Source organism: Bacillus rossius, chromosome 7 (assembly GCF_032445375.1).
Source record: "Bacillus rossius redtenbacheri isolate Brsri chromosome 7, Brsri_v3, whole genome shotgun sequence".
NCBI classification, from domain to species: Eukaryota; Metazoa; Arthropoda; class Insecta; order Phasmatodea; family Bacillidae; genus Bacillus; species Bacillus rossius.
In genome coordinates this window covers 2,561,912-2,575,780 of record NC_086335.1, presented here as the reverse complement: position 1 = coordinate 2,575,780, position 13,869 = coordinate 2,561,912, and the positions used below count along the sequence as shown (strand labels likewise).

The following is a 13,869-nucleotide window of genomic DNA, read 5'->3' as shown; positions in this document are numbered from 1 at the left end:
AGAGCACGTGGTACGCGGGTGGACGTGGCACGGCGCACCGAGTGTAGAGGCAGGGTAGACACAGGTGCAAAGACCCAGCAGAGAGCACGTGGTACGCGGGTGGACGTGGCACGGCGCACCGAGTGTAGAGGCAGGGTAGACACAGGTGCAAAGACCCAGCAGAGAGCACGTGGTACGCGGGTGGACGTGGCACGGCGCACCGAGTGTAGAGGCAGGATAGACACAGGTGCAAAGACCCAGCAGAGCACGTGGTACGCGGGTGGACGTGGCACGGCGCACCGAGTGTAGAGGCAGGATAGACACAGGTGCAAAGACCCAGCAGAGAGCACGTGGTACGCGGGTGGACGTGGCACGGCGCACCGAGTGTAGAGGCAGGGTGGACACAGGTGCAAAGACCCAGCAGAGAGCACGTGGTACGCGGGTGGACGTGGCACGGCGCACCGAGTGTAGAGGCAGGATAGACACAGGTGCAAAGACCCAGCAGAGAGCACGTGGTACGCGGGTGGACGTGGCACGGCGCACCGAGTGTAGAGGCAGGGTAGACACAGGTGCAAAGACCCAGCAGAGAGCACGTGGTACGCGGGTGGACGTGGCACGGCGCACCGAGTGTAGAGGCAGGGTGGACACAGGTGCAAAGACCCAGCAGAGAGCACGTGGCACGGCGCACCGAGTGTAGAGGCAGGGTAGACACAGGTGCAAAGACCCAGCAGAGAGCACGTGGTACGCGGGTGGACGTGGCACGGCGCACCGAGTGTAGAGGCAGGATAGACACAGGTGCAAAGACCCAGCAGAGCACGTGGTACGCGGGTGGACGTGGCACGGCGCACCGAGTGTAGAGGCAGGGTAGACACAGGTGCAAAGACCCAGCAGAGAGCACGTGGTACGCGGGTGGACGTGGCACGGCGCACCGAGTGTAGAGGCAGGATAGACACAGGTGCAAAGACCCAGCAGAGCACGTGGTACGCGGGTGGACGTGGCACGGCGCACCGAGTGTAGAGGCAGGGTGGACACAGGTGCAAAGACCCAGCAGAGAGCACGTGGTACGCGGGTGGACGTGGCACGGCGCACCGAGTGTAGAAGCTAGTTGCCCGGGGCGCAATGGCGTCACCGCGCCTCACCCAGCCACCTACAGTCGCGCTCCAGAACTGGTTCCTGCCCGGCTGGACTGCTCAAGTCGTGCACTGCTCTGTCGCTGAGCACTGCGGACCGCTCACAGGTGCGTGCTAGAGCACTCCTGCGGGGACGACTGCCCTGTGTTTGTAAATACTGACACTTCTGTGTTCTGCAGGTAGCCAGTACTTTTACAGCTAAGTCATAAACACCTGTTTGAAAAGTGTATCGATAAATGTAGATATTTAGTTTGACACTAATAAAGATAAGATTTTTCGTATATTGCAAAGTATTGACTCTGGTAAAAACACGCAATTTTGTTCCTTAAATACTCATTATGTCACCAGTAAGTGAGCAAATAAAACATGTTGGATGTTATTTTTTTATAGTGCTATATATAATTTTGACGGAACTTGCTGGTAATTAATTTGTGTTATGTTTAAAAGTTCACGCATATTTGTTAAAGTTTTTTTTTTAAACCTACTACACCTTTGAATTGATGTCCAAGACTGCCGCTCTAAGTGAAAATTAAGTTTACGGTAAACGCATTTAAACGCACACAAATGAACATCTTCAAAATTTATCATTTTCCCATTACTCCTTAAATCCACTTATGCTTTAGTATTCTAAAGAAACAAAATCAATGTTACGTACTTGGGTCAGGAAGAACCAAACATTTGCATCTATAAACATATACCTAGTATTGTCTTCATATTTTAAAGAATTATCCAAATTGTACCTATACATCGTTCATTGCAGAACCAGCCACCTGATTTCCAGGCTCGCAAGACGCTCTGGCAAAAGTACATTTCGAAGGACACGATACCTGGTGTGCTACATTAAAAACAGTGTATCGTGTAGTCACTTGTTTTGACCACGCCTCTGCCAAACAACAGTCAATGAGTTCCTGGTTCCTGGAGATGTGAGTCGTCCTTGAGAAGAGACTGCCGACACTCCTCGCAGAACAAACAGGTTTGGGCAGCAGCCAACAGGCCGGAGAATACTGCCCGCACTCGCCAACACATTCCTTTTTGTGGAAAACATAACAAATATATTATATACTCTTAATATTTTACTTTTTTTAATTTTTACATTAGGCTTATTCTCTTTACTGCCATTTAATTTCAATTGCAAACTGAAGTAATGGTTTCGTGGGTTTTCTTGGTAAAAATTTATGGTTTCATGACTTGTGTTTTATTCGATTATATAACTTATAAATTAACTGTGAATTTAACAAAGTTGCTGAACTTATTGTAGAACATAAATTATTGGCATTTTTTGTTTTAATTTGCTATTTTCTGCGTAATAGGGCTACCTTATAGTTGGAAAAACTTTCATAAATGTATAGCCTTCCTAAAACTGAACTAGTTTTATAAAAGTATTTAAGATTTAAAAAAAAATTCACGGTGAGCCACACAAGAGACTCTGTTAAGACATTAAATAACTAGACTCCATAAAAACAGTTAATCGTGTTCATTGATGTATTACAATAACCAGGTATAGATAATTTAGCCACTAAAACAATTTTACGAAAAGTAAAATTGCATGTTTCCCCCATATCTTAAATATTTACAAACTTTTATAAAACACAAAACTCTTTCTAAATACTATATTAAATTGCAATCAAATATTCAAAATGTGTACAGTAATATCATTACCAATAGCTTCATCTAAGAAAATAAATTTCTGCTTTTCACAAAAACGAACAGAACCAACACTCATTTTACAGTCATGTAGGGCAACTTTGTGCCAGTGGGTGTAACTTTGCTCCACTAGCTTCTTTTGTTTTAAAAGACAGTTAACAATATCTCTTTATTCTGTGGAGAGAAATTTTTTTTTGTAAACATTTCTGAAATTTCACTTTTCCTGTCAAGTTGGCAGTAGTGCAGACAAGTCCTCTCATCTATATTAAGATATGTTTGAATTCAACTGTGATTTTTAGTTGATTTTGACTGTTGTTTTAAAGTTGTCAGTGTTTTTAGGGTGATGGTCAAGGAGACACCTCTTAAAAAGCACCATCTGTTTCACAGTTAACACTTTAATGGTAAGTAAATAAAGTGGAATAACAAATAATGAAAAAATTACTAATAATACAAATGCATGCTTACCTTCAATTCAGAACATTTCAGGGCAACTTTGCCCCGGCTCAAAGTTACACACAATTTGTGTTTCTGAGATGTTTTGTAGGCCTATGTGACTGTGTAATTTACCAAATATTATATTGTAAACCTAATATTTTGATACAAACCAAAATCTTTTCACAGCCTATTTTAATGTTTAAATATTGTAAAAAAGATAATGGATTTACGGTACAAAGAATGCTAATTTAGGCCTAAGTGATTGAAACTGTAAATGCGGTGATTTCAAAATATTACTTATGTTATTGTACTGTATTATTTGTTTACAGAAGACTGTACAATGTCTGAGCTGAGGAAAAAGAAGTTACCTGGTACCAGGCCATATAAATCATATACTGATGCTGTTCTACAGCAGGTATTAGAGGATATCAAAGCAGGTAAAATTGGTCATCGCCAAGCAGAAAGAGAGTATGGTATACCAAGGAACACAATTCGCAACAAGTTAAAGCGATGCCACGAAAAAGCAATAGGCAGGCCTCAGGCGTTTACCGAGATAGAAGAGCAGAGTTTTGTAAACCATGTTATAACATGCAGTGAATTTGGAATGCCTTTATCAATGTGTGATGTGCGCTTTATCGTAAAAGGTTACTTAGATTCAACAAACACTAAAGTGCCTCAGTTTAAAAACAATTTACCAGGCGTGGATTGGGGTAGACTGTTTCTAAAGCGTCACAAAGCTGAGTTAGGTCAAAGGTTCGCAAGTAATATCTCAAGATCCCGGGCTCAAGTCAGTGAAGACATGGTAAAACATTTCTTTGTGCATTTAGAAAAAGAAATTGAGGGTGTACTACCTTGTAACATTTATAACTATGACGAGACAGGTTTCCATGATGTGCCTAGTAAGAAAAAACTTCTTTTTCGACGAGGGTCGCGCCACCCTGAACTGATTTTGAATAGCACAAAGTCTTGTTTTACCACAATGTTTTGTGGAAATGCCTTAGGAGAATTTCTTCCTCCTTATGTTATCCTGAAAGGGAAACAGAAATGGAGTGACTGGCTGAAGGGTGCTCCACCAGGCACTAGGTTAAATGTAACACTTCATGGGTGGATTGATCAGGATGTCTTCGACGATTGGTTTGAGAACCACTTCCTTCCTTTTGCTTTGAAACATCCAGGCAAGAAAGTGTTAATCGGAGACAACATGTCAGCACACTTGACTTTGAAAACCTTAAAGTTATGTACTGAAAACAATATATCTTTCGTCATACTTATTCCCAATTCCACTCATTTACTCCAACCTCTAGATGTGGCATATTTTTCGTCGCTAAAGTCTAATTGGAGGAAAATCCTGTATGATTGGAGACAAACCAGAGAAGGAAAACGTTGTGTTGCCCTTCCAAAATCACTTTTTTGTCAGCTTCTAAAGTTTACACTAGATATGGGTGAACCAACTGCATCAAGTAACCTAGTGAAAGGGTTTTTAACAACTGGTATCCATCCCATAGATAAAGATAAGGTTATCCAAAAATTGCCGCAATATGCTAAAGAAGCATTGCAGATAACTGACAATGTAGGTGAATGTTTCAAATCATTCATATCAGAAGTGCGTTCTTCTGATCTGGATAAGGTTCAACGATCAAGAAAGTTTAAACTACCTATTGAACCTGGCAGGAGTGTATCAGTAGAAGAAGTAGAAACTTTCTATGACAAAAAAATTCTGTGTGCGCGCTCAGGACCAAAAACTAGAGGTGGTGTTCGGAAGTTTCCAGGACGATGTAAGGTTATCAAACCAAATAGGCCTAGGGAAGGCGAGCACATTCCATGTACTAGTACTTCAGAAAGTCGGGACGTAGTTGACGTTTGTGTGTCATCAACAATACATGCTGGCCCTACTATGTTACTTGAAGATTGTACCAGTGAACATGCTAGCCCTACTGTGTTGATGGAAGATAGTACCTGTGAACATGCTAGCCCTACTGTGTTGATGGAAGATAGTACCTGTGAATATGCTAGCCCTACTGTATTGATTGAAGATTGTACCAGTGACACTATAATCACAACCAGTACTGTAGTCATTAATCGCACAGATGGTTATAAGGTTAATGACTATGTAATTGTAGTGTATGATGGCCATACTTTTCCTGGTACAGTAACATGTATAGCTGAAGAAGAAAATGAACTTTTGTACAAAGTCAAATGCATGGCTACATCTGGTGGATACTGGCGCTGGCCAGATCATCCAGATGAAATTTTTTACAGAGCTTGTGATGTTATTTGTAAGATACCTCCTTGTAACATTGAACCTGTCAGTGGCCGAGGACATTTTAAAATTAATGAACCTCTCCTATTGTCAAAAGTGGTTTTAAAAATATGAAAAGCTGTTCCAACATGTTGCATGTACTGTACAGTATGCAATAACCAATTAAGTCATGTCAGATGTTATAAAATAGCAGACTTTGACAAATAGAGATATTGTAACACATTATGTGTGATGGTTTTATTTTAACATCTTCATTTAACCCTACAAAATTTATTTCTATTAATAAACAGATCTAGAAAATACATTTTCACTTTTTGTATCATCACTGTTGAACGAAAATTATGGTAAAACTTGACAAAATACTTGATATTTGGCACAAATGGTAAGCTATATGTGTAGATTAATATCTACTTTGTGGAGCAAAGTTATACTCTCCAGCAATAGCCACCTTTTTCATGTTAAATAAAAGCAAAATAAAAATATGGTGCAAAGTTACACCACTGACTTGGTTAACTTTGCTCCACCAGAAAAATCAACATTTTAAATATTTATATTCATCTAACACATGATACGTTTCCAAAAATTGGTTCCTTTCCAATATATGGACTAAATGATTACACAGATTTAGCCCACTTTTTTATTTCACAATCTTGGGACAATCAAAATCCTGTTAAGTGGACCAAAGTTAGGCCACTTGACTGTAAATGTAATTTTCGGAATATTAAAGGTATTATATCAAAAAGTATATACTTTAACTTATAAACACAACCTTCGCACATTATAAACACTTCTAAATAGCTGTCATTATACCTAAACAACCAGAGATTGAAGAAGAATAAAAAATCTCATCACTTGCAACCAAACACCAGCACGACGCTATAGTTAAAGTACTTAGGTAGACAGCCGACAAACCACACCCTGATACTCACTTCCGTTTCCCCTTTATCCACAACGCCCTCATGCACTGCGATACCCTCTCCCCTGTATCCATAACGCCCTCGTGCACTGCGATACCCTCTCCCCTGTATCCACAACGCCCTCATGCACTGCGATACCCTCCCCCCTGTATCCACAACGCCCTCATGCACTGCGATACCCTCTCCCCTGTATCCACAACGCCCTCATGCACTGCGATACCCTCTCCCCTGTATCCACAACGCCCTCATGCACTGCGATACCCTCCCCCCTGTATCCACAACGCCCTCATGCACTGCGATACCCTCTCCCCTGTATCCACAACGCCCTCATGCACTGCGATACCCTCCCCCCTGTATCCACAACGCCCTCATGCACTGCGATACCCTCTCCCCTGTATCCACAACGCCCTCATGCACTGCGATACCCTCCCCCCTGTATCCACAACGCCCTCATGCACTGCGATACCCTCCCCCCTGTATCCACAACGCCCTCATGCACTGCGATACCCTCCCCCCTGTATCCACAACGCCCTCATGCACTGCGATACCCTCCCCCCTGTATCCACAACGCCCTCATGCACTGCGATACCCTCCCCCCTGTATCCACAACGCCCTCATGCACTGCGATACCCTCCCCCCTGTATCCACAACGCCCTCATGCACTGCGATACCCGCCCCCCTGTATCCACAACGCCCTCATGCACTGCGATACCCCCCCCCTGTATCCACAACGCCCTCATGCACTGCGATACCCTCTCCCCTGTATCCACAACGCCCTCATGCACTGCGATACCCTCTTCCCTGTATCCACAACGCCCTCATGCACTGCGATACCCTCTCCCCTGTATCCACAACGCCCTCATGCACTGCGATACCCTCCCCCCTGTATCCACAACGCCCTCATGCACTGCGATACCCTCTCCCCTGTTTCCACAACGCCCTCATGCACTGCGATACCCTCCCCCCTGTATCCACAACGCCCTCATGCACTGAGATACCCTCTCCCCTGTATCCACAACGCCCTCATGAACTGCGATACCCTCTCCCCTGTATCCACAACGCCCTCATGCACTGCGATACCCTCCCCCCTGTATCCACAACGCCCTCATGCACTGCGATACCCTCTCCCCTGTATCCACAACGCCCTCATGCACTGCGATACCCTCACCCCTGTATCCACAACGCCCTCATGCACTGCGATACCCTCCCCCCTGTATCCGCAACGCCCTCATGCACTGCGATGACCTCCCCCCTGTATCCACAACGCCCTCATGCACTGCGATACCCTCCCCCCTGTATCGACAACGCCCTCATGCACTGCGATACCCTCTCCCCTGTATCCACAACACCCTCATGCACTGCGATACCCTCCCCCCTGTATCCACAATGCCGTCATGCACTGCGATACCCTCTCCCCTGTAACCACAATGCCTTAATACACTGCGATACCCTCTCCACTGTATCCACAACGCCCTCATGCACTGCGATACCCTCTCCCCTGTATCCACAACGCCTTAATACACTGCGATACCCTCTCCCCTGTATCCACAACGCCCTCATGCACTGCGATACCCTCCCCCCTGTATCCACAACGCCTTAATACACTGCGATACCCTCTCCCCTGTATCCACAACGCCCTCATGCACTGCGATACCCTCCTCCCTGTATCCACAACGCCCTCATGCACTGCGATACCCTCTCCCCTGTATCCACAACGCCCTCATGCACTGCGATACCCTCCCCCCTGTATCCACAACGCCCTCATGCACTGCGATACCCTCCTCCCTGTATCTACAACGCCCTCATGCACTGCGATACCCTCCCCCCTGTATCCACAACGCCCTCATGCACTGCGATACCCTCTCCCCTGTATCCACAACGCCCCCATGCACTGCGATACCCTCTCCCCTGTATCCACAACGCCCTCATGCACTGCGATACCCTCTCCCCTGTATCCACAACGCCCTCATGCACTGCGATACTTTCCCCCCTGTATCCACAACGCCTTTATACGCTGCGATACACTTGCTGCCTGTCTCGTTAGTATGGTAGACGTATTTCTTTGTTAAGTCAGCTCTTTTTTAGTATAACTTTGGTTTAAACTAATACAATTATTTCCATTTATTCACCGTATGTTGAATCCAATCCAGTCAACAATTTATAAAATACGTTTTTTGTGTTTTTTGATTAATTTTAAATGAATGTTCGATATACGCGTGCTTCCATAAAATTACTTTACTAATGCGCTCTGTACTTCTGCATGAAAAGAATTCAGATTCAGGCTGTAGCAGTCTTGACCCCTAGGTCACAAAGTTGCGGGTAGAGAGTAGGGAACTTGAACTCGTGATTAGTTCGTAGTTCCACACAATCTCCGCAGACAGTCGACTAGAGCGGGCCGGCGACCCTGAGGCTCGGCTTCACAGTCACAGTCACAAGCTCTTACCACACTTCACTGTGCGAGCTGTGTGGTTGGTGTTCCGCAACCGAGCTACCTCCAGGCTACCTGCTTGTAACAGTTCAGCAAACCATGCTCGCCCACTGGGTTTCCCGCAGCTGCTAACACACGCGTTATTATTTCTATAATCTCATATTTCCAGACACTTAGGGCGGAATTCATAGTGGTGATATAAGCAATACTTGAAAAAAGTACTGCTTATATGCATGCTTAAGTATGGCATTAAATTCATAGCGAACAAAAAGAGCACTTCTTATGAGGACTACTTCAAGTAATACTTCACGAAGCACTGCGTCAAATAAGTACTGCTCAATACGAATTCACGGTCATGAAATGTTTGCCTTGTTTCGCAAGTATTCATAATCAAATAAGCCATGCTTATTCATTGATATAAGTAATACTTCATGAAGTGAGCTCTCTAGGTGACTCAAGTACTGGTACTGATTTGTTTGTTGTAAGGAATAGGTTATGTAAGGTATTAATTCCCGTTAATTTTTCCATATATTAAATTAAAATTGAGAGAGTAAACAAATTCAATTTGGGGAAAAGAAACGAAACAAATTGTTGCCGCTTAGTTTTGTAAACAATACAGGCTACGTACATAACCTCTTCTGCAGCTAGCGTGTTGTTTTGCTACCACGTGGTTAACTGATAGATAGAGCTGTAGCAAACAGTATGTATTCGGTACTGAGTAACGGGGGTGCGCCATCTAGTAACGAGTAACGAAACGTTACACACGGCTGCATCTCGTTACTCGCATTTTTCGTATGTTTTACGCATGCGCGCGCATATTCAATGAATTAACGTTACAAAGAACTATGTTTATTTTAAATAAAGTATAATTTAGAAATTCGTCGTGCAAGCTTTTTACTGTTTATTAACGGTATTGTGTGTGTAGACAAAGTTTTATATTGGAACAGAAACAACGTAAGAAAGTATTTTTTACAAATTAGAAATATGTATGTTTTTGTTTTTTTATTATCGCGTAATTTCACGTTTTTTTGTTCTTATCTTAAAACAGATAATATAATTAAACCACTCTAATGAGATTTTATTGTTTCTTGGTTAACAAAAACAGTTAATTATCAAATATTGTTAATTGTTTATATTCTATTTATTATTATTTACGCGACGTCATACTATACGCGGCGTACAGTACGCGTACGCAATATGGCTCGATTCGTTGCTGCAACATAACATAGCATATGCGGTATCAGAAGTAACGAGTAACGTAACGATACGATAATAACGAGTATAAATTGTTATAGTAACGAATACATACGGGTACGCTTTTTTTCGTTACTTTTACACCTCTATATAGATCACAGACACAAGATGGCCAACATAATTTAACAACACAAACATTAAAAACATATTTATGTAGTTGTAAATTCGTTTTTAATACATGTTCATATTTATGTTATCCAAGTTCGCTAACAAACAAAGTATAAATATCATCTTACGTATTAATTTCATTATTTTAATCGCATATATGGTTTGAAACGTGGGCATTTTTATTTTCAAACAGGTAAACTATGTATTTACAGCCGTATATTTGCTTGCGTTACGTTGGCACAAAATTCGTCCTTTACTTTTTGAGATACTTCACCAAGTACAGCATGGCCAATATAAGTAGTGCTTGTTCAAGTATTACTTCGTCAAGTATAGGTTTATGAATTCATTGCTGGAATAAGTACTACTTGAAGAATAAGCACTACTTTATAAAGTATTACTTATTCGCCAAACAAGCCTTCGACTATGAATCCCGCCCTTAATGAAAATCTGCAATGGGCGATGAAACCGAAAATTCAACATGGCGGTTGATCCAAGGAAGAATTAACGCAAACTGTAAAAATAATTCGTAAAACAGCATTTACAAATGTTAAGTAATTGTACATTATTGTCGTATATGGTTTTTTAAAAGAAGTTAATTTTGTGTAATATTGCACATATTTTTCTAGAAAACCAAAGTTCCACATCAGCCTCGGCTAAACAGCAGCATGTAGGCTACACCTCACACAATGACTAAAGTGTTAAATGGCACATGCGGATGTACGTACTTGTGAAAACACACATGGAATAGGTAATAGTAAAATTAATAATTACCATTTTTATTAATAATTACCAAGCTGTATTCAAAATATACTTGTATACATACCGTAATTTTAACTGCAAAATATATGCCAGAATAAATAAGAAAAACTAATATTTTCACAATTACACATGTACATTACCAAAATCTCACTAAATGTACATAAGTAAGCTATGTGTTTCTACAAAACTATTTGAAAACATCGTTGTGCTATTGCCCTTTAAACTGTATAGTTACTATTTAATACATAAATAAAATACAATCACTACACACTATGGTCGATATATCGCGCACGTGACCTAAACGTCGTTGGTTCGATACTCTGCCAGGTGCTTTTTTTTTAAATAGTGTTTATTTAATAAATGAACTGTGATAATATTGTAAATAGCCCTGAATTACATACCGCAGATAAACATGCTTAAGATAAAAATAAAAATTTGGTGAAGCGCAATTTTACTATAAATATTGTAGTAAAATTAACAGGCATTGGTGATAAATTGATGCATATATTCCACATATCAATAAGCATACCGCGATAGTAGAAATTGCAAATGCTAAGAAGTGAGGCGCCAGTACGGGAGGTGAACCAGTGACTCCAGTGACTGCTGACACGGCGTGGCCTCAGCGAGGCTCGAGTAGCAGCTGCACGTCGCTGCCATGGCAACAAGCATGGCGCCGCGCGACACGGCCGGGCAAGAGACCACCACCCACACGCAGTCCCTCCACATCCACGCCGACTCCAGTGACTGCTGACACAGCGTGGCCTCAGCGAGGCTCGAGTAGCAGCTGCACGTCGCTGCCATGGCAACAAGCATGGCGCCGCGCGACACGGCCGGGCAAGAGACCACCACCCACACGCAGTCCCTCCACATCCACGCCGACTCCAGTGACTGCTGACACAGCGTGGCCTCAGCGAGGCTCGAGTAGCAGCTGCACGTCGCTGCCATGGCAACAAGCATGGCGCCGCGCGACACGGCCGGGCAAGAGACCACCACCCACACGCAGTCCCTCCACATCCACGCCGACTCCAGTGACTGCTGACACGGCGTGGCCTCAGCGAGGCTCGAGTAGCAGCTGCACGTCGCTGCCATGGCAACAAGCATGGCGCCGCGCGACAAGGCCGGGCAAGAGACCACCACCCACACGCAGTCCCTCCACATCCACGCCGACTCCAGTGACTGCTGACACAGCGTGGCCTCAGCGAGGCTCGAGTAGCAGCTGCACGTCGCTGCCATGGCAACAAGCATGGCGCCGCGCGACACGACCGGGCGCGAGACCACCACCCACACGCAGTCCCTCCACATCCACGCCGACTCCAGTGACTGCTGACACGGCGTGGCCTCAGCGAGGCTCGAGTAGCAGCTGCACGTCACTGCCATGGCAACAAGTATGGCGCCGCGCGACATGGCCGGGCGCGAGACCACCACCCACACGCAGTCCCTCCACATCCACGCCGACTCCAGTGACTGCTGACACGGCGTGGCCTCAGCGAGGCTCGAGTAGCAGCTCCACGTCGCTGCCATGGCAACAAGCATGGCGCCGCGCGACACGGACGGGCAAGAGACCACCACCCACACGCAGTCCCTCCACATCCACGCCGACTCCAGTGACTGCTGACACGGCGTGGCCTCAGCGAGGCTCGAGTAGCAGCTGCACGTCGCTGCCATGGCAACAAGCATGGCGCCGCGCGACACGGCCGGGCAAGAGACCACCACCCACACGCAGTCCCTCCACATCCACGCCGACTCCAGTGACTGCTGACACAGCGTGGCCTCAGCGAGGCTCGAGTAGCAGCTGCACGTCGCTGCCATGGCAACAAGCATGGCGCCGCGCGACACGACCGGGCGCGAGACCACCACCCACACGCAGTCCCTCCACATCCACGCCGACTCCAGTGACTGCTGACACGGCGTGGCCTCAGCGAGGCTCGAGTAGCAGCTGCACGTCGCTGCCATGGCAACAAGCATGGCGCCGCGCGACACGACCGGGCGCGAGACCACCACCCACACGCAGTCCCTCCACATCCACGCCGACTCCAGTGACTGCTGACACAGCGTGGCGTCAGCGAGGCTCGAGTAGCAGCTGCACGTCGCTGCCATGGCAACAAGCATGGCGCCGCGCGACACGACCGGGCGCGAGACCACCACCCACACGCAGTCCCTCCACATCCACGCCGACTCCAGTGACTGCTGACACGGCGTGGCCTCAGCGAGGCTCGAGTAGCAGCTCCACGTCGCTGCCATGGCAACAAGCATGGCGCCGCGCGACACGGCCGGGCAAGAGACCACCACCCACACGCAGTCCCTCCACATCCACGCCGACTCCAGTGACTGCTGACACGGCGTGGCCTCAGCGAGGCTCGAGTAGCAGCTGCACGTCGCTGCCATGGCAACAAGCATGGCGCCGCGCGACACGGCCGGGCGCGAGACCACCACCCACACGCAGTCCCTCCACATCCACGCCGACTCCAGTGACTGCTGACACGGCGTGGCCTCAGCGAGGCTCGAGTAGCAGCTGCACGTCGCTGCCATGGCAACAAGCATGGCGCCGCGCGACACGGCCGGGCGCGAGACCACCACCCACACGCAGTCCCTCCACATCCACGCCGACTCCAGTGACTGCTGACACGGCGTGGCCTCAGCGTGGCTCGAGTAGCAGCTGCACGTCGCTGCCATGGCAACAAGCATGGCGCCGCGCGACACGGCCGGGCAAGAGACCACCACCCACACGCAGTCCCTCCACATCCACGCCGACTCCAGTGACTGCTGACACGGCGTGGCGTCAGCGAGGCTCGAGTAGCAGCTGCACGTCGCTGCCATGGCAACAAGCATGGCGTCGCGCGACACGGCCGGGCAAGAGACCACCACCCACACGCAGTCCCTCCACATCCACGCCGACTCCAGTGACTGCTGACACGGCGTGGCGTCAGCGAGGCTCGAGTAGCAGCTGCACGTCGC

General features: G+C 46.3%; 2 protein-coding genes across 15 annotated transcripts in view; one reads left to right on the top strand and one right to left on the bottom strand.

Moving 5' to 3' along the window:
• Positions 1–13,869, bottom strand: part of LOC134533641 (serine/threonine-protein kinase tricornered) — a 455,610-nt gene that overhangs the window by 122,374 nt on the left and 319,367 nt on the right. The gene's annotated exons all lie outside the window — the stretch shown is intronic.
• LOC134533640 (uncharacterized) lies at positions 2,842–5,673 on the top strand. Its single transcript, XM_063371152.1, has 2 exons — positions 2,842–3,154; positions 3,518–5,673. The coding sequence occupies exon 2, from the start codon at positions 3,529–3,531 to the stop codon at positions 5,560–5,562; it is 2,034 nt and encodes a 677-aa protein (XP_063227222.1). The 5' UTR covers positions 2,842–3,154; positions 3,518–3,528; the 3' UTR covers positions 5,563–5,673.